We start from the raw sequence: 21,160 nt of genomic DNA, 5'->3' as shown, positions 1-21,160 counted from the left end.
AGTGCTGTGGTTTCACTAATATGCACTATAATTTGGATCATAAATTCTACTGAAATTATTTTTTATGTTGTATATACCTCATGTCGACTAAATTTGGTTTGCAACTAAGCCAAGACTATCAAATACACAAACATAAAATAAAATCCTCTTGAGCATATACAGAAAAATAAAATTGAAGGAAGATATTCAATGTTAAGTGGGCTGTAAGGATTTTTTTTTTTAAAGAAATCTTCCTTGGCTTTACTGAAATTTGAATTCCATATGTCAAGTTTCTCAGAGCCACTTAAGGAAAAATGTAGTGAAATGCTGCCACAAGAGGGCCTGTCTTACAATGTCTTTGCAGAATGCTTCTGGGAAAGGATGTGAGCAATCTTTGAACTATTAGTGAGGATTAGTTGTGGCCTGAATGAATGTCCTTGTGATATTCTGAAAGACATTTTGAGGATGTTGACTTAATTCCTGCCTACCTCACTAGTCATATTCTATAACCATTTTCTGTGTGCAATGGAAACTCTGTGTGGAGTTTGATATTGGTGTTACAGCATTAACTACTGCAGTGGCAGATGGATAGATAGCTGAAATCTTGTCAAAATGCAGAAAATTTAGAGAATTGTGTCTTGGTTGTTTTGCAGTTGCCTTGTAGAAGGAGATGCTAAAGAAGAAATCTTGCAGCCTCCAGAGCCTCAGCCAGTACCACCAATCCTAACACCATCTCCCCCATCAGCTTATCAAACAGTCACTACGGTGTGGCAGGACAATGACAGATACCACCCAAAGCCAGTTTTGCACATGGTTTCATCAGAGCATTCAACAGACCTCAACGAGAATTACAATAAGTCCACAGAACATTCAGGGAAGAACGAACCCAGCGAACACACAGAGAAGAGGCTGGAGCGCAACCTAAGTTTTGAGATCAAGAAGGTCCCTCTGCAGGAGGGACCACGAAGCTTTGATGGCAACTCCCTGTTGAACAGGGGACATGCAATTAAAATTAAGCCTGTGTCATCCTGTGTAATTGATAAGAGCTTTAAGCCACAGGAACAGATTTCAGGGGATTCATTTGTAGATGCTTCTCAAAACTCATGTATGGAGTACAGCGTGCCACAGTCTAACACAGCCTTAATACCTTCACCAGAAGCTCTGCAGAGTCAGCAGGTGTCTGATGCCCCACCCAGACCAGACCGTCTGCCTCTGACAGAAAAGGGACACGCCACGTGGGCACTACAGGGGCCTGAAAATGCGCTGCGAACCTCCGTGTCTGAAGAGTTGTCTTCAGATACTTTGTGTCACGGTGTTCAAACTCTCTCTCTAGTATCGAACAGCCCAGCTGAGCATCCTTGCAGTGATCCTATTGATCATACTCCTCTTTGTGTTCGAGCACCCCTCTGTTTCACTAACCCTCTCCACGCAGATGATTCTGACACGGATGAGCTGGACTTCGACAGGGCCACGAGCGAAAGCGCGTCCAGCGTGTCAACCGCAAGTGCCACGGTCTCTGCTGCCACTAACACTGAAAACATTTCTGCCAGAAAAGTATTGCCAATGTCTATTGCTAGGCAAGACTTAACAGCTGTAACATGTTCTGAAGATGGCAAAGGTAGGTTTCACTGAGGTTCAGAAGTGCTGCTCTTTATCTAGCTGCATCTGTAGTGTTGGACAACATAAATTTCTTTGCAATGCAATTTTCTAAATGTAAATTTAATCAGTGTAGTAGGGCAGCTTCAGAGAGGGCACAGCTCTTTTCCTGACAGCTTTCAGTTTGCATGTGAGCTATTTTTGGTATAAAGTACTACAGACCATGATTAGCTGCTTCAAAAGCTGTACTGTGAGCTTTATTGTGAGCATTTGTTTAACGCTTTATTTATAATGCATTCCTGTAGGTTTGTATGTAATTGTAGGTTTCTATGTTATTATTTGGTGCATATTTTTTCTCTATGCCCAATTTCATGGAAGTGTCTATAATAATTGAGGGTTGACTAGTCAAAGCATTTTCAACAGCCTTGTGCAAATACATAACAATTTCATGCTTATTGGTTGATGTGCTGTACATTCCTAAAAATGTAGATGTAACCTTATTCACTGCATTGGTCTTTAAAGTTGCTCATGATTTGGCTCCTGCATTTTAATAGTGTTGTAAATATTTAGCTGTGCTTTCCTCTTTTTCTGTACATGGCTGGGGGTGACAAGCTAATACAGCTGTTCATCTAAAAATCCAAGTTATGCTTTATTAGCACATTGAAAATTATTTAGTGGCTTTTTATCTTTTACTACTTTTTTGAGGGTTTTTTTTTGCGAAAGTTTGCAAGTTAGAACATCATTTATTGAAGGCAAAAGTGTCCCAAAACATGCAGGTGCAGATTTCAGTCAGGCTGGCACACTTAGTGCAGATGGAGGACAGAGCAGGGAAGAAGAGATTAGGCCTTGGCAACTGCTTGTGCAAAGCCCAACAAAACAAGAAGTAAAGCTGTGGAGCTGAAGGAAGAACATGAACCTCTGGATCCAGCTCAGACTGCTGTGCTTGGAGCTGCTGACAGTGATGGCCTCATCTCAGGAGTCTGTGCAGACTTCATGATTTTCTGAAGTGAAATAGGGCTCAGTGTGTTATGCAAGATGCAGAACCAGCTGAATTCAAAGTATTGGCTTTGTGAACTGAATGTTCACCAAAAGTCATATATCCAGAGATGTGAACTGTTTTGCAGCCTTAAAAACAATCTGTTTCTGTAGATCTTGATATAGATCTATAGATATTGTGATCTGTGCCTATAGATCTATAGATTTGGGGTTAGATTGTGTAAACACAGGACAATACTCGCACATACCTGTATATGTTAAACAGTGTGGCTTAAAAGATGCTCTGCAAAGCTGACAAAGTCCTTTTGTCATAGTTACTTCAACCTTACAAGCAGTTCTCCTTGGATTTGTTTCATAGATTTGCAAGCAATTGTATTTTTCTTTTTAGCCAGAATTTTTTTCTTCTTTCCCAGAGCAATCATTGTTTGTCACTGTTTGGAAATTATCATTTCTCTGTGCATCTCATTATGTAGATGCTGTAAGAACATGCAAATAAAATAAGTGATATGTCATAAATATGATAAAGAATTGGAGAAATGTCACTCTAGAATTTGTTTCATGTAACTGTGTATCAGAAACGTCTTGAAATAACAGTACAGCCCTTGTGCTGCTGGTATGTTGATGATTTCACAGGAACTGATTAAAATTCTAACATTAATTTTTCTTATCATTTATCTCTTGTTAATAAGGGTGTATCTCTTCCCCATTTGTTTAATAGTGAACACTTCCCATTTTATATCCTGGTTGCAGGTCTTGTAATTCCTCAGGGACTCAAGAATATAGGGTTAGATTGCTTTGCACCAGTGACCTAAACCCTGTTTACAGTGGCTTTCTCATTTTCACACTGGCTCAGGACTCCTCTGTCTGAAGCTGGGAATGTGGCTGCAATCAGCAGTGAAACTTGTCTGTGAAATTAGCAGCACCCTGATTGCCTAACCATAACTGCTTCGTGCACGATCTTACCACACAGTTAAATCCTCTTTTTCATTCAAATGAAGTGAAAAGTAGTTGTACCCTGAGGTAAAAGGAAAAAAACAAAGAGAACAATAAAACAGAAACAACACAGAAACAAAACCCTAAAAACTCACTTTCAGTTATTGCATATCTAGGGTGACTTTATTTGATAGGTTTATAGAGGCCCTTTCTGTTAATGAAGGTTTTCTTGTGCTGTATGTAACCTTGAGATGGAGCAGGTCTCAGAAGTCACTTGGAAGACGATGGCTTGTAGAACTTGATGGAATTCTGTCCCTGCAGCAGCTGGGGATGCTGGCAGCTCAAGCTTCATGGCTTTATTAGTTAACATGTGTCTTTGTATTTTTGAATCCTGTGCACAGTACAGTTGTCAGATGACATTTCTTATGGCAGCAGCTACTTTAAATTGTTTTAAACCTTTAATTACTACTTCAAATTTCTTAGCAGGTCAGAGAGGGGCTTTTGCTGCCAGAATGGCTTTTGTTAGTACACTCCTGGGAGGTGAGAGGGAACAGGCTGGGGACAGGATGTGGTACTGGCACCAGCAGTAGCCATCTCCTCTGGCTCCTGTTTACCCTTAGGCCTAGTGAACCTTGCACTAGGCTGTTTAACTGTGGTGTGGGAGCCAATGGGCCTCAACATGGACTTGGTAAGCAAAACTGAGACCTGAAAGAATGAACAAAAAGTATTCATTTGAATTACTGAGGTTTTTTTTCCCCCTCCAAATTATTTAGACTGGAAGTGTTTTTGTTTTCTTGCTTGCATAACACACAAACTGATCCTATGCCCTTAATGTGAAGTTAATCTTGGTAGATGAAGTTGCTCCACAGTGTTAGTGTGGTAAACCAAAATGTTTTATGATACTTGGAGCAAATTTTTCTTTTGCTTTAGATACTATACCAAGTTTAAGATTATTGCATATATAAAAAGATCAACTGCTAAAAGTCTAGGAGTAAAATCTATGTATTTTAACTTATCTAAATATCATATTTGATTTAGATGCTGATGCTAGTGAAGATTCCTCTCCCCCGCTCCCAGAAAGAACACCAGAATCATTTGTGTTAGCAAGTGAACAGAGTGAGTTTTTGATGTTTGGTGATAATTGGAGATAAAATGTGAAGAGCATGTCAGTATTGTATTTGAGCACCCCTGATTTTTGGTTAGTCTGTTGGAGCAATTTGTAAAATGGAACGAATTCTAGCATATGCAGTGCTTATTTTAGGATTTAACTTTTGCACACCTTTGAACACAGAGAAATTATTTTTCATTTTCTGACTAACTATGGTGTTATATGGTATTTAAGTAATTGGGGACTTCAATATTAGTAGAGCTGGTTTTCAGTCTGAAGGGTATGGAAATGAGATGATACAGTGGAGAAATGCAGTATTGTTAGGGAATTTCCCAGCTATTCTAGTTCCTACTGCTCCCAGGTAGGGAGTGGGTAGGCACATGAACACTGTTTATCTGATCCCCCTTTCTTGGGCAAAGGAAAGATGATGACACTTCATTCTGCACTGCATGTAGTGAACAAGCCTAGTTAGTCAAGTTTTCTGTAGTTCACTCTTTGACTCTGTCAAAAGGGTAACTGCAAGAGAAAGCTGGCACTTGCAGATGATGTGCTCCTATTGTCATAGTTCATTCATCAAGCTAGTAATGGCAGAATACAAAACAGATGAATTGAAATGAAGTGATAAATTAGGTTGATGCTTGGTACCTTCCAGAAAACCTAAAATGATATAGTTGTTTACTGAGACTTTTGTTTAGTGTCATTTTGAAATTTAAAAAATTTGGGCCCAAGTAGTTAATCTAAATATTTTCAGCATGAAAATGCTGAAGTTTTGTAAATGTGTTCTTTGAGCATCATAAGCATAGGTAGTTCAGAGTCAAAGTGATCCTCTCTCTGCCTATTATGGACCTGTTGCTTTTCTGTGACCACACAAGGAAAATATCCTGGAGATATTTTCTTCAAAAATATCTCCAGGACTGGAATCACTAAAACCACTTCTATTTTGTTTGTCTTTTTGCACGATGTCAGTAAAGGACAGGTGTGGCTGTCCTGACTTGGATGTTTACTTAGCAGATCTGTAAAACACACACTATTACTGCCCAGCTGATGTAACAGAAGTTCTAAATTGCCCTTGAAAAGGAAGCCAATTCCCCTGTTGATTCGGAGCCCCCAAAGGAACAAAATGAACATCCACAATTCAACCACTGTACTCTTGTGCTTTGAGTTATATTGTGGCATTTTGCCTTTTCTGGAGCACTTTTCATGTAAAGAGATTTTCATGTTTTTACAGGCATTTAATCTTTAAAAAAAAAAAAAGGTTTAGAGGTTTAGAACACATTTCTAATGGTGTGTACTAATGCCTCATCCTGAGGAGATGTGAAGTATGTTGAGCTGAGTTAATTCTCCCCAGGCATGCCCTTGCTGAAGCCAGCAGTGCTTGCGCAGTCGGAGTGGAGCGCGCTGCGGGACCAGCACCTGCCTGAGCAAACAGCCTCCCCAGTAAGTGCAGCTGGCAAGTCTGTACTCAGCACTCGGCTCTGCTTTGGTTGGGAGCTGCAGCTAAAAGTAAAATCCATACTTGTGAGAAGTTGCAGCTGTTGGTCATCTACAACTGGCCAGGTTTTCCTCTGTCTGAGCTGCTGAGTTGATGTGAAGAGTATGTTTTCTTTCCAAGAAAATGATCTGTTTTTCTAAGGTCAGCAGTGTTTTTAAAAGGAGCACTCCTAAATATATGTTAAACTATGGCCTTAAGAGTGTAAATATGGTGCTTTTAGGGAGCTTGCTGTCTGCCCTTAATAGATCTTAGGCCAATTCAAACTGGAAGAGAACAGCAGACTCTCATCTAAACTTCTGCAGGGCCTCACTCCAGGCTAACCAGAGATTTTTCCAGCTGGGTCTTGAGAACCTCCAGGGATGGACACTTCTTATGAGCAACCTGTTTTGCTGCCTGAAAATGGTTTTCCCTTATGTCCATATTTATTTTAAACAAACCATTTTTGCCCATCAGATTTCACTTTTCTCTCATCCAGCTCACAGTCATCCTGCATGAACAGTTGGCAAAACTTTCAAAGCACAAAAGTCCTTTTTACATTTGTCTCTTTTTTTCATGTGCCCCCAATGTCTCACTTAAAAGTATGGCAAAAAAGACAGATGTGAATTTTCCAAGACTGTAAATGTAGTGTGAGAACTAACCTACCTAAATTTGCAAATAAGTTGCAGTGTCATGTTTTCAAATTTTATTAAATGCTATGGTTCTAATAGTAAATTCTCATACTAACTACTATAGCATTTTTTGTCAATGTTGAGACAAGTCAAAAATGTAGGGATAAATTAGTATTTCCATGAATGATTTCGGTGAAGTTTTCATAATCTTAAATTTTTGTCTTTCTTTTAGTTTTCTGGAAGTGGTTTGTGTAATTATTTTATATCTCTCTAATTTACAGGGTTTGAAAACAACTTCACCTATACTACCTGGTAAGTAGTGGAAACTTTTCTAATTTTTGTTTTCAAAATACATTTTTCCTACTGAACAAAAATTTGCCTGAACTTGGTGTTTGTTCTGAAAGTATCTAAATATATTGTCAAATATACTTGTATTATACTAAATATATTGTTACCTATGATGTCTAAGCACCTTTAGTTTAGAAAGAACATGAACTGAAGCCTTTATGTAGATGTATCAAATGGCACTGTGAGCTTTTGCTATAAATAGATGCTATGTGGGATTTCAGCTATCCATACAAACTAATACAAATAATCCATACAAATAATAATCCAGATATGGAAAGCAGGAATATGTTGCTGTCACTGAACATTTACTTCATAAACAATTTTCAAGTTTTGCTTTTAGGAAATGAGAAATTGTCTTTCAAAGCTTTATTTTTGTAAATAATATTTGCTGCCAGTTGTTTTCTGGACTCTAATGACAAGTGTCATTGCCACAGTGGTGACTAAGTGGATGTTACAGTGAGGGGTCTGTGTGTTTTCTAGATCGTCCTGAACGAAGCAACAAAACACCAACTGACATTTTACCTCAGATTTCTTTCTCTGGTTCCACTGACACAAGAGGTCAAATTTCAGAATTTCCTGCAGAAGTAACAGATATTGGTAATTACAATTCTTTCAGAATATAATCACTAGATGACTTAAACAGGGGATTTGCTCTCGGTACTGGTTTGGATAGCTGCTACTACTGCCACCCTCCAACTCACTGAGGTGCAGAACCCAGACAAATAAACCTGCCTAGTCTCTTCAGCAGTGCTGAAGAACTTTTCCCCAGAGTAAATGATTAAATCATGTTTCACTTTGAAAAAAAGTTGAAGTGTATAAAATATAGAATTTGTCAAATGGGTTATAATTTTTGTAAAGTTTTGTAAATTTTCAAAACTTCCAGAAATAATACCTGATAACAGCTTAGGTATGCAGAAAAGGAGGGGAAAAAATATAACAAACGCTGTATTTAATGAAAAGTACTTTCCAGTGAGGTTTAAGTACTGAACTACAATGGTATACAAATTCTTCATATCTGTATTTCCTATGGCCAGAGTGCCTTCAGAATTCCTTGTATTACCAAGTTGTTTTCTGGCCCTGAGAGTAAATCTATTCTGTAGGAGCTGAAGCCATGTCTTAGTGATCTTCTGACTGCTGCCAGCCTTTGTGAGCCTGTGTTGTCCCAGCAGACAGAAGCATTAAATACATTTCTTTCCTTAGGTTTTGGTAACCGCTGTGCAAAGCCCAGGGGACCAAGAGAGCCACCCTCAGAATGGACATGATCCAAGAACCAATGGACATACTATCAATAAATTATACTGGAAAACTCAAGTGCCACTGAGAACTAGAGAAATAGAGTTCCACTTTCCTGGGGGGCGACTAATACAGAGCAGTGTAGATCTAACTATCCATGGTACATTCTTGCAGCGCAGCCCACGCAAAGCCTGACACGTGGTTCACAACAGTGGATTCCAGTATCACAACAACCTTTTGCTGGGGCCATCTACCTGCCTTACTACACTTAGGAGAAAGTATTACATATGATTTATTTTGTAACTTCAAGTATTATTGCCTTAATGTCTTTTAACCCTGTTACACGCTGCTTGTAGACATATGTTAATATAGTAATACTTTTGACAGATTGTGTTTATGGACTACTTTTTGCTAACATTTGATTACCATGTATGCATTATTTTGTATATGTACAGGGCAAGTCAGTATATAATTTGATAAAGTTGCAATCATAAAATATTAACAGAAGATGTAAGAAGTCTCTGCATGATCTAAATTTTTGTGTACCTTATTTGTAAGTTATTTGCCCTGAAGTTTTAGAAAATAGTTTCTGGGGTTTTTTACAAAAATTGCTGGACACACACAGCCAGAATTGCAGGTTAGCAGAGATAAAGATTGTAATGCATTTTGTAAATTGTAAGCAAAAGGTTATTTTTATATTATATACTGTTTAATTGTCAGACCTGATTTGTTCTGGTTTTCATCTGGTCATGGAGATTCAGTAAGTGCCTTGAACAGTATTGAATTCTCTTAGCCTGTGTATGTTTCTTCAGTGTTTTGAGTTCATCTGGAATTAGATTATCAAAAAGATTTGTATGTTTCTTAGTATATTTGACCTGCCAGTAAAAGAGAAACCATTTTACATAATCAACACTCCTTAGTTTTCATTTTAGTGTTTCATCAGTTGCAATCTTTAGAAAGTTCATCTCTGTCACCTTTCTGTGTAGTAGGATTTTACGGTTTTAATAGGGCGTGTTTCTAACTTGGGAAAACCAGAACACACTGCTAAAAGGACTGTTCAATACCACTGTCTTCTCTTACAGATGGGGAATACAATTTATGTTGTTCAGCGACTGTGTATGTAAGAAAGCAACTTATATGAAGGTTCACCTGGAGCCCTTGCAGCTACACTGTATCTTGGCAATATATTATGTCAAGAGTTAATCCTTATAAGGATTCCTTACCTAAACTTTTCTGTAATACAATCTTTAAATTAAAGAAAGTAAAAATCTCACTCTGGGTGTTTTTACTCTAAGGAAAGAAAACTGTGTCCAAAAGCCAAGTGTAACACAGTGAAGGATGGCAGTCTGGCTTAGCTTACAGATCTCATACTTGAACAGAACACTGACACTCAGACCCTTATTTTTAGTAACTACTTTAAAAGTTCTGGCTAGCAAGAATGCCAGAGAAGCAAAGAAGAATGTTTAGAAGAAAATGTTCATTTTGGGTAGTGAAACTATATTAATCTGAACTTGAGCTGGGAACATTGATGTGCTACTTGTACCTTCAGTGTCTCTGCTAAAAGAGAGCCAATGCCCCGATAGCAGCTCTGTTGTAACCTCCTGAAGGGATGTAACTGGCAATTACTGTCTCTGACTCTGGATTTAATCACCATGTGCTTTGTACATGTGACAGACTGCCAAGCTGGGGAGCTCTTTCAAAGAACTGTGTGCACTATAAATACTTTTCATGGATGTAGTTTTGCAGTTACTCATTTAAAAATAAATAACTCAATGATATGTGCCACCTGGGATAATCTATATCAACTATATTCCTGACTTGTGCACGGTTCAGACAGCTGGAATGTTCTGCAGTTGGCAGAATAAGGCTGGCCTGACCTTTGTCTTCCTTCCCTCATGTTGCAGATGATTAGCTCAGACTTTCACTCTTACAGAGCTCCTGTGGATTTGTAAGGCAAGATGGGCTGTCAGCACCCAAGGGCAGTCCAAATCATTGGAACATTTGGGAAAAAAAGTTAAATAAGAAAATTTCCAAACATATTTTGGATGTACTTTGCAAGGATCCCTTCCATATTTGTCCACCAATAAAACACAAATATGTGCAGGTAGTAGATTTTCTGGTTTTCACAGCTGAATTTCACTTAACAGCAAGGGTTGTCCCAAATCTGTGCACTACATACAGGCCATCTTGTTATGTTTATTTAAAGGACATCCAGGTTCATCTTTTTTTTCCCCTCTTTGTTTTGCACAGATGTGGATCATATTCCAGGCTGTTTGTCACAGAAAAAAACCTCAAAGAAAGGTTGCAGCCTTTCTTTGCTTTAGTGATAAAAAACTGGAATTGTCAGTATGGATTTCTGTTTCTTTTGACAGAGCTGATTCACAGCTTGCTGTTCCCTGCTTTGAGTTTTACATTTTCACCTATTGTATTTCAGATAAGCTGGCAGTTTTAAGAGCAAGGTGGAACCTGCCCAATGTCATTACTTTGTGTATCCACAGTTGGGGGTGGTGCAGCGATAACTGCAGCTCTGGATGCTTCACGCTCAGGAGTTTCACATCATAACTTGGATTGTTATCATCTTCACAGCTTCATCAAAAAAACCTAGATCTTCACTTGTGGTTTATTTGAAATGGAGTCTAAAAGAGTTTAAGCATTACATTGGCTTGCAAATTATCACTAAAACCATTTTGTGCGTATATTGAAATCAATCCTGTTTAGTTCCAGTCTTACACGTTACTTTTTCTGAAAGCAATCTGCAACTTTCATCTCTGAAGTGCAGCTTTTCAGGCATGGACTTGATCACTGTAGCAAAGAAGCAGTAATGCTACTCAACCCAGCTATTTTTATTAATAATTGCTGCATTGGCTTGTTTGTCTTTCAGAATTTTTCTAATATACCATTTATTAATTTTTTCTAAAGATACTCATATTTAATTAAATCATGCAGTGAATTATCACTTGAAAATAACGAGTTCTCTGTGTTTTAGAAATGTGAATTCTCAAGGCTCAGAAGAAAGCTGACCTCTACTAATACCATTGCTTATCTCTGTTACTCAGCATATTTAAGGTTGTGCATTGATTTGACAGGTAACGTTCTATTTTGGTAGTAACTAGAGCATTACACCAGCATTTTTGTTTCTTGTCTGCTAGGAAAACCTGCTGCATTTGCACATAATTTTCCTTAAAAGAAGTTTCTAACTTGGGAACTGGGAAGAACAATTAAAATCTCAAGGAATTACCTCTGTGTTTTTGTATATTGGAATCTTGGATTGGGTTTCTTTGGAGATAAATCTCTAAATGAGTGAGATCAAGTGCAAGGCAGTGACTGGGCAGTGTGATAACCCTGTGCTGCTGGAGCAGTTGCTTGTAGCTGCAGGTCAGACTGTTGGGAAGCACCCAAACACAAAGCTCTTGTCTGCAGCATAACCCTGACACCAGAGAAAGGGAAGACAGGGTTGGACTGGGGAAAGAGTAGCAATGAATATTGCCTTGAAAAGGGAATTTTGAGGAGGAACAAGACAATGGAACTGAACAACCAGATAAAATTGCACACAACTAAGGCTTTGAGAATTTTCTCAAGGCTGGAGGGAGTAGTAACATCTCTGCAGTATAAACAAACAAGTCACAATTCCTACAGCCCATTGCCACAGAAGGACCTTTCTCACAATCTCAAAATGCTCTTCAGCTCTTGAGAAGCTGAAACAGCTTCTAAAGGAGGTTGTCCTGTGTGGCTGAAGAGCAAGGCTAAATGCATGGAACAAATGAAGCTAGGACTGAGCATGGCTGGGGCCTGCCAGCACAGCACAGCGACTGCTCTGGAGCCCTCGGAGTGTCTGAAGCCTTTAAAACAGCAAGGCTGTGCTTAGTAACAGGCTTAGTAACATCCAGTAAGAGCCCAGGCTCTCTGATGTGACTTTTCCCAACCATTTCCATGCATGTACTTAATCAAAACACAGGTTTGTCAAGTGTTGGGTCAAACAGAACTAGAAAATAAATAACTGTTTTCTTGGCTGCAGTGCTGTCATATCCTCAAGATCTGTACCAAATGCTTCACTTCATCACTTCTAAGACCACTTGGCAAAAGCTTAGAATTTGCAGCCTTAAAGCAGTGAGTGAATAAAATGTTGTTTGCTGTTTTGATCTATTGAGTTGTAGTTGCTGTAACAGTCGATTTCTTTAAAAACTTGACTCTTGCTTCTGAAATTGTATTTTGTCTGCATCAAGCACTGTGGTGAAGCCAAGTAAGAAATCAGTTTTGCATTTTGGCTCAAATCCTGCAAAGTTACATCCCTGTGCATGTAAACAGCTGTGGTGAGCTCAATGCAGGTATTCATCCATGGGTGTTGCGTGTTCGTGTTTGTAGCTCTGGGGCACTCCTAAGGACAGGGGTTAGCTCTGCCTCACTGTGACTGAGCTCCACAGATTTCAGCTGGTGAGGTGAAGTTGTCTTTCACATCTCTAATTCCTGCTTTCATCTACAGTTACAGTCCTTAATATAAAAGATCACAGGCAGGTAAAAAAATTGATCTCTTGGGTAGGTAGTGCCACAACCTCGCAGAGAGCTTGACTGTCAAGTCAAAAGAAGAGCCAGACTTGGATCAAAGATGATCCCATTTTTCAAACATGGAGTATCAAAGACTGCTGAGCTTTTCTGCTTACTCTACTCAACCTCTTCACCAGAAGACACCTGGTGTGTGGTTCCATCCCAGTATATATTCCACCTGCTACATCTCTGGCCTAATGTTAAATGGACCAAGAAACCCCATCAGGTTCATAATCAAAATGTTTTCAAGTCTTTTGCTACATTTGTTCAAATTTTTATTTGCTTTCTTGCTGTTTTCGTGTTAAATGGTATATTCATTGTTCAAGTGAGCCTGGAGAAGCTGGCAGGAAGAAGACACAAACCTTGTGAGGAAACATGCCAGCTCTGGTGTCCATTTGCTGTAGCTGTTCTTTTATTTGCTGCATCTCCAAAATGTATATGCTTTATGGTGAATATTTAACTTGGTAATGTCAATTACACATTTTATCAGCCCTGCCCAGTGCACTTCTCATCTTATGGTTTCAGTCTTGTCTGCACTGAACACTATTTTGCTGTAAGTGAAGGAAGGTGGGCCTCATTTCTAATTCTAATTCCACATGTTACTATGGTATCTGGACACAACTGAACCCACCAGTGAAAGGCTGATAGTTTTGTTAAAAAATAGTAATGTTGCTTCTGATCTGTTTCATTAGAGACAATCAAAAGCTACAACAGCCATCCCTGTGAACTTCTGTAGGGAATCTAGGATTACCTTTCCCATTGATGTGAACAGCCTGTACCATCAGGCTTTTCTGAAAAAGCACTTGTATACTGGATTTTATAAAAGTTACTTTAAAAATTACTCATAACTCAGGTCATGAGATTCATGGAGAGTAATGTGTGAGCACTTCAGAAGTGAAGCAAGTTTCCTGGACAAAGTGATCCAAAGAATCATCTCTGCTTGGTGTGTGGTAAAAAGTGAATCTCGCAGAGGTGGGAAGAAAAAGGAGCACGTAATGCCAGAGGACAGGAGGTGGGAAGAGCTGAATTGTAGCAAGTACAAGGGGGAAACTGTCTTTGCTTGTGGGTAATAAAAGGCTGATGTGAACTTGTTAAGCAGGTTCCTGGTTTTGTAAGCTCCTCAGAAGGGCAGAGGTGTGGTTGGGTAACAGGAATGCAGCACGAGGAAGACGCTTCTTTACATAAATTGTTGTGTTTGAGTTTCTACTCAAATCTGCAATTGAGTATGAGCCTCTTGCATTTTGACTGATCAGGCCTAGACAAAGATCACTCCAAGGTGGGAGAAGAAGAAGGATAATAACCTAATAAGGATAAACTGACCCTTGAAACATCCTGGAGTGGGTGGGAAAGGTGGAGATGTGAAGAATGTTTAATTCAGAAAGCAATCTCTTGTCAGGGATTTTGAGACCTCAAGGTGCTACCTGAACAAGGGCACTTTGTGATACCATTGCCATGCAATGAATACGTCTTTGTCTGCCTCTTGACATGTAAATCGCTGGTAAGAAAGAAGCAATGCAAGTAATTCTTTTTATAATATAAATCAACTTGTATTATACATTAGGACTAGTGAGACACCTAACAGCTCTGAAAAGCGTTGCTGAGCAGCTCTTTCCTCTTCTGTGTCATCAGACAGCAAATTCATACCAGTTCATTGAGGCTGGAAAGAAAACTCAAGTGTATTTTTTTCTCTTAAGTCTACCCTTTTTGGAAATAAATTTTCAGACCCTACAAAATATTTCTACAGATAAATTAGTTCTTCACAGTTTGGATACTGGGTGGTGGTCAAAGTTGTCCTGAATTTTCTTCTCTGCCTCTACTGCCTTTCACATGTTTTGTTTAGAAGAAGGGAACGCTCATTTGGGCAGCTATTCCTCAACAGGGAGGGTGGTCTCAGACTCCCTGATTCACAGGAAAGGGGGTGTCCAGTCTTACAATTAAAAAAAATGAAATACATCAGGGCTCTTTTGGACCTCAGGCAGCTGCCAGCCTCCTCTGGGTGCTAAGTTGGAATGGCTACATGAGCCAAAAGGGCTCTCTTAGAGATCTCCATGACAGTCCCCAAGAGTGAGTTCAGCCCTGTCTGAAGGAGGGCTCTGGCTCCAAGAGACACAGCTCTGCTCTCGGGTCTGTCTGCAGTCCCCGGTCGCAGGGAGGTGTTCTGGGAGGGGGCAGCCTTTGTCACTAAAGCAAATGCTGTGTTTCAGCTGTCAGGGCTCCCCTCCTCACCACTTCTGGAACATGTCATGTGCTCTAGGGACTCCCCATAACTCAGAAAATGGATAGGTGCTCTCACAGACATATCACACACCTATCTAATTTATATTTTAAACCATGAGACACATCCTCACTTTGCTAGAGACCACAATATGTGTGACAGTGAGGTCCAGAAAGAGGGCACCGGGGTAGGTCACTGCTTGGAAATTGGCTGCACACTTCAGTTACACAACTCAGAAGGCTGGCTGGAGTTGTTATTAGAATTTTTGTCTTAATGATGTTTTGTAGATATATCAAGCAAGCACTTTTCAGTATCTCTTCTTTCAGTGATTAAGAATGTGTGAAGACTTTTTCCATCTGCTTCTTCCTCTCCCTTCCCACTAACTCTGAGCATCAGAAGGAACCAGCATGAGGGAGCTGACTTGGAGCACCTCTGGGCCAGAGTCTGTGGTCAGATGACAAATCTGTCCTGCACACTTGCTGGAAGTGGGGCTATCCATCACGTAGGCTCAGCATTCCTGCCTCTAAGCCAGGGCAAGACTGTACAAGTAACAAGGTACAACTGTGATTTCACATGAACAGCCTGGGAGGAGCCTGCTCATCTCCCATTTCAAGACTGTGATCTGAGGCTGATAGTGATGTGTTAGATTTACAGTGAAGTTATTCCATCTATCCTGAGTGAATCCCAAAGCCACTAACTGCCATCCAGTACATATATTTAAACATTTTTGGGTGACTATACTGTGAGATGCTTTCCTAATGCCATGGTCTGGAAATTTCAGGTGCAATTATCTTCCAGTTACATTGGTACATCAGAGAAAATCCAAGGAGATTAAGGCAAATGCATTTTTACTTTCAACAGTTTGTCTTAAACTGTTTCCCAGAATCACTGTGGACACTGATCTGAAGAGCTGCTGCTTTCACTGTGGAGTGAAATTTGTGAATAGACAGAAAGCTCTTTATTGTGGATTTTTCCATTAAGATGTTTACGTGAGCAAGAAGCTGAAGTGAGCAGTGAAAGATTAGCTGCTACATATAACTAGCTGGTTGTTTGCTTTTTATATATACACTTACAAATATAAACTGCTGCTTTGCAAATAAGTGTCTGTACCTGAGGCACAAGACCTTAATGTTCTAGAACTGAATGTACTCCAAATCAAGGCCAGGCTGGATGGGATCTGATCCACCTGGTCTAGTGAGAAGTGCCCATGGCAGAGGGGGTTGGAATGAGATGATCTTTAAGGTCCTTTCCACCCCAACCATTCCATGACCATTCTTTGAACTGTTTATCATTCCATAAGCCTTTAGGGATAGGAAAAACAAAAAAGCCATCAGGAAATCCATATGGATTTCAGTTCATTGACTTGAACTCTTTGGCAACAAGAAGAGGTGTGCATACCTCATAGAGCTGCTTCTTAAGGAATAATAATGGAGGTTAACATCTCCTCCATATGTAAGGAAATAGAGTTTTGCTTGGCCTGCATCCTCTTGCTTTCACACTGATTTTAGTAATTATATATCTTTTGTATTGAAAAATTCTAAAGATCTTTCAAATAGTCAAGAAGCTATGAAGACAAGAGCTAAGCAGATATCATTTAAAATTGTGCATATCAAGACCTTCCAGTTTGCTCCATTGTTGTGATTGTTACTACACTTCAAAAAAGAAATATTGGAGCTGGGATGTTTCACATGTTAAACACAAGTGAGAAAAGCAGTTCTAAAGACTAAAGAGCTGTTACAGCAGTAGTCTGTAGCTGTTTGAAAAAACATTAAACAAGAAACAAGTACTGTAGGTCCTCCCTAAAGTGTAAACTCCTTTTTGTGGTTTTTATGGATTCTGTAAAATGTTGGCAGAAGAACAGTGTAACAAAAACCATGAGTGTCCCCAGCTGTCTGCTCTGCCACGCTGCCAAATGTCTAACCCACCACCCCTGAGCAGTCAGCAGAGACATCTGCTGCTTCTGAGGGGAAAAAAGCCTTTTTGGGATAACTGCTGCCTTGGTAACTGGTTAGATCAAAGATGCTGGGCTGCACATTCCCATTGCCCAGGCGTGGGACACTGTCCCTTGTGAAGGACAAGGGCAGGAGGGGGCAGTTCTTATCCCCCTGCAGCAAGGCTTGTCATGCTGTCAGCAGCTCCCAGTTATGAGCCAAGTTAGTCCCCAGGGTCTCATTTAGTTCAATTGTTTGGGTGGTAATTGCAGAAGTATTTGGATGTCACTGGTTGCTCTGAAAACCCTGACTATGGAAAATGAAGCTCTTCTAAAATAAATCACACTTTTACATGATGGGATCACCTTTGTCAGTTCAGTTCTGTGCACATAAAGCTAGTTTTCACCTCCATTTCCAAAGATGAATTAACTGACTTTCAATGTGTTTGAAGGAAAAATGAATAACATTAGAAATTACAGTTAGCTAATTTTGCAGACAAAAACCAGCATAAAGACATCTAAGTGTTTTCAAATGTTTTCAATTTACACTTGGCACAATTATTTACATGCTTGACTTAAGAGCTGAGCACATGCCAAACCAAGGAAGTAAGCACATGGAGAGTAGACTGTTGGAATTATAAAAATATTAAATAACACTTCTGAAAGCTGTTTTTTTCTTTGGAGACCTGAGTAAGGCTACAAAGCATCACTTTGGTAGGCAGTTCAGAGTACAAAGCCAAAACACTGTAACTCAACCTGTGTACAGCATTTACATTCAGCTTTTTATTTTATACAGGATGTCTGAAGTTATTCTAAGTTTAGGTGAGCATATACACTAATTTGTTTAAATAAATGCTTTGATTAATAACCATTTATATCAGCATTTCATAATTATCCTAATTTAAATGGCAAAGCACTTGCAATAAGCAGGCTAATAACATGGGAAGCTTATTCTTAATGCATGTTGGATACTGGACTGCTTTGTGTCTGACATTTTTACTGACATGGTTCTCATTTTGGACTCCATGGTCTAAAAAGGCTTCATGGATTTCCCTAAGTGCATATAAAACTATAGACAAAAGTACATTCATATAATTTCCATAGTCAGTTTCAAGGCTTCTGCTGAAAGAGATGAGCTCTCTGGTCTCTGTGTGTGGGGTGCTGCCAACACCTCAAGGACTGATCCCCACACAGACTCCCAGTTCACACTGCTCTCTCTCTGCAGGGGACTGACTGGTGACATGAGACACTGCTGTATTTCTGTGCAGTAGTTTGGTTTGGGGCAGTGTTTTGACAGTGTTTCTCAAGACTGTATCACTTCATATATATTTCACTCTTTTCAATTAGTATCAGAAAAAAATTCTGATTCTGTATTTTACACAAGCTATACTTCTTCTATTTATCCCCTTTTTTTAAAGACACTCTTTATTCTGAAGCAGTTTTGATGTTTCTCATCTTGTCTGTCTCATTCAGGAGCATCTGCCTGGGATATGTGCACCTGCAGCCAGAGATTTAATTAAAGTAAAAACAGGTTGTAAGGAAGACACCCTGAAATTTAGTTTTAATGCTTTGGAATGTGTGCTCACCATAGGTATGGTGGAACCCTTTAATGTATCTGTGTGATTGGTGACAAAACAAGTGACAGGGACAACACCCCTCCCTCTAAAGCCCATACAGCAGCACGACTGCAGGAGCTGAAACAGAGCTGGCTTCTGAATTTCATGCACCCTGCAATTTCCTCTGCTGACAAATGGGTATGAGATAGCAGCAGCAAACCTCCAAACATTAGTCACACTGCTTTCCAACAAGCAACAATTACATGTAATAGGTACTCTGTCATCTCGCTCCAGATGAATTTGGTAAAGAATTCACTCATAAAAACTTGGCTTATGCTTACAAGCTCAATATGCTACTTCGGAAAGCACAGGAAACAACTTCAGCCTGACCTGAGTTTAGTAGCATATTGTCAGCTGTTAAAGTTTGCTGCACATTTATAAGTTTATTTGTCAGTTCTAAATCAAGTGTTGGGCTATGAGTTCTTTCACCAGTTTTATCTTTGTATCTCTTTTCATATTGCTGGGTTGAATTTTAAATTCAATGCATTTTTAAGACATCCAAGCATGTCCAGTACGAAGGTCAGAAATATGAACTGCCTTAATTATTAACATCGATGTAAGTGCACATATCAAGATATTCATCTATTTATACAGCTATCCAGCCCTATTAGCCTAACAGGTCTTGCTAAGTCTGCTGCCTGGAGAGAAGCTATGTACTCTTTCACAGAGGTTTGGTCAAGCTCCTTGAACCAAAACCAAGGACTTACTCTAGTTAAAGAACAAAGAAACAATGCTCTTCTGTTACTCAAAGCCTCTAAAAGCAAGAGGTGAAAATATGATTGTGACTTATCTGAAGTTCGAGTGAGTTAATATACTGTTAACTTGGGATCAATACTGGCATAGAAGTAAGATGAACTTGGTTGTAAAGCCTGTGAAGTTGAGACAGTGCCATGAGGTACCTCAAATTCTCACTCTGGAGTCACCAGAATCCAGTTTCCATTAGGGACTGGTATGCAGGGATACCAATGGCCTTGTGTGCATATTGTGGCACCTCTAACATCAGCTGAGACAAAACCACTGATTTGGACTAAGGTGGATGGGTCACCTTCCCTTAACCTGGAAAAGAGGTGTTCATTAAAATGCACAGGTTTTTCTCACCCACTGATAGAAATAAACATTTCTGAGGGGAGCTGAAGAGGACCTTCACACTCCTAGGCCCAGTCTAGTTTACCAGCCTATGTACACATGGGTAGATTTGTACCTTGATTTCAGTCCGGGATTGGATGTGAGTTGACAATTCCTTAGACACCACACGTGCCGTTTCCCCCAGCAGGCCCAGAAATATAGTTTGAGGATACACTCTTACAGTAGTGGAACTTGAAACATCTGAGGAACAGGCAGAGTTGTCTGGATACAGGAAATCTGTTCTTTGCTGCTGTTCAGATGAACACTGAACTGCATTCAACCTGGTTTACAATTTCAAAAGAAACAAAGGAGGAGATAGCCCAAGTGCTAGGAGCTAACTCTGAGCCTCATCAGTGGCAGCTCAAACGAAAATGCTTTGTGGAGCAAAAAAATCGAAACTTAAAACCTTGTTTGCCTGCTGATACATCGTTTACAGGACTTCTCAGAGCAATTTCATCTGGCTGCCATCTGCCAGGTTCGGTTTAATGTGGCAGCGACTCTGATCTCCCCCCGGCAACCAGGAGACCTGAGGTGTGACTGACCTGGGCAGGAGCCCGGCAATGCGAACACTCCAAAGAAATTCCATGCACTTCCACGACGCTTCCTGCTGGCACCAGAACCTGGGGGAATTTCAGTCTGCTCCTGAACCGCGGCTCTGGCAGCTTTAGTGGCCAAAGGTACGAGGGGGGGTGGGGGGGCTCCTGTTTGAGACACTGAGCTCAAACCCCTTGCCTGAGGCGCGGCGGTCAGTGATCCCCTGGTGACAGACGCCCGACCGTCCCGGCGGGCTGGCACCGGCACTCGCACAGCCGCCGGGCTCGGCAGCCTCTGCCTTCCTCCCCTCAGGCCCTCCGGAGCTTCCCAGCTTCACCTGAGTCCCTCCAAGCATGCGGGAGAGCGTGGACAACTCGGGTTCAGGGAGCACCGAACGAACAATCCCCCGGCCCCGGACCATCCCGAGGAACAGGTTCATCGCCTCCCGGGATGTACATCCACCGGGAACGGCGCTAGTCCAGACCTTCCTTATTCCCAAACAAGCGCCCTTCCCAGGAACAGCCCGCGGGCTGCGGGGCCGCGAGGATCCCATCAGCCGCTCCCAGAGCAGAGAAGCCCCAAACCTGAGGCGTAAACAAAACCCCCGGGATGCGCCAGGGTCCGAACCTTCCTTACTCCCAAGCAAACGCCTTCCTCAGGCGCGCCGCCTCTCCTGCCCAGTCCCCGCCGCGCTCCCCTCACGCCGCCCCCGCGCGCCCTGCGCACTCAGCCGAGCCACCGCCCCCAATCCCCTGAGAGCCCGCCCCCTCTTCCCGCCCTGCGATTGGCCCCTCTCGCTGTCTGTCCGGCACCACCCCGGCCCATTGGGCGAGGCCGTGGCACTGCCCCGCCCCCGGCGCTATCGGTTGGGGCGAACCGAGAGTAAATAGACGCCGGAGCCCAAG

The 21,160-nt window shown here is 40.8% G+C and overlaps 1 protein-coding gene across 3 annotated transcripts in view; it reads left to right on the top strand.

Moving 5' to 3' along the window:
- The window catches only part of PTPN12 (protein tyrosine phosphatase non-receptor type 12), a 69,511-nt gene extending 59,945 nt beyond the window's left edge, over window positions 1-9,566 (top strand). The window contains exons 13-19 of one of the 3 annotated variants that reach the window (XR_004981814.2): window positions 633-1,597; window positions 4,543-4,620; window positions 5,961-6,049; window positions 6,994-7,024; window positions 7,541-7,657; window positions 8,261-8,571; window positions 9,376-9,566. Coding sequence is in view for 2 of the 3 variants with exons in the window: in XM_036400822.2 (XP_036256715.1) it covers window positions 633-1,597; window positions 4,543-4,620; window positions 5,961-6,049; window positions 6,994-7,024; window positions 7,541-7,657; window positions 8,261-8,322 (1,342 nt within the window). In the remaining variant the exon portion in view is untranslated. Of the gene's footprint in view, window positions 1-632; window positions 1,598-4,542; window positions 4,621-5,960; window positions 6,050-6,993; window positions 7,025-7,540; window positions 7,658-8,260 lie in introns of all 3 variants that reach the window. The other 2 variants (XM_036400822.2, XM_036400823.2) reach the window with 2 other exon arrangements.
- The last annotated feature ends 11,594 nt before the right edge of the window (window positions 9,567-21,160 follow it).

This window comes from Molothrus ater, chromosome 5 (genome assembly GCF_012460135.2).
Source record: "Molothrus ater isolate BHLD 08-10-18 breed brown headed cowbird chromosome 5, BPBGC_Mater_1.1, whole genome shotgun sequence".
Lineage (NCBI taxonomy): Eukaryota > Metazoa > Chordata > Aves > Passeriformes > Icteridae > Molothrus > Molothrus ater.
The sequence above is the reverse complement of the archived record's forward strand: the minus strand, read 5'-3'. Positions and strand labels throughout refer to the sequence as shown.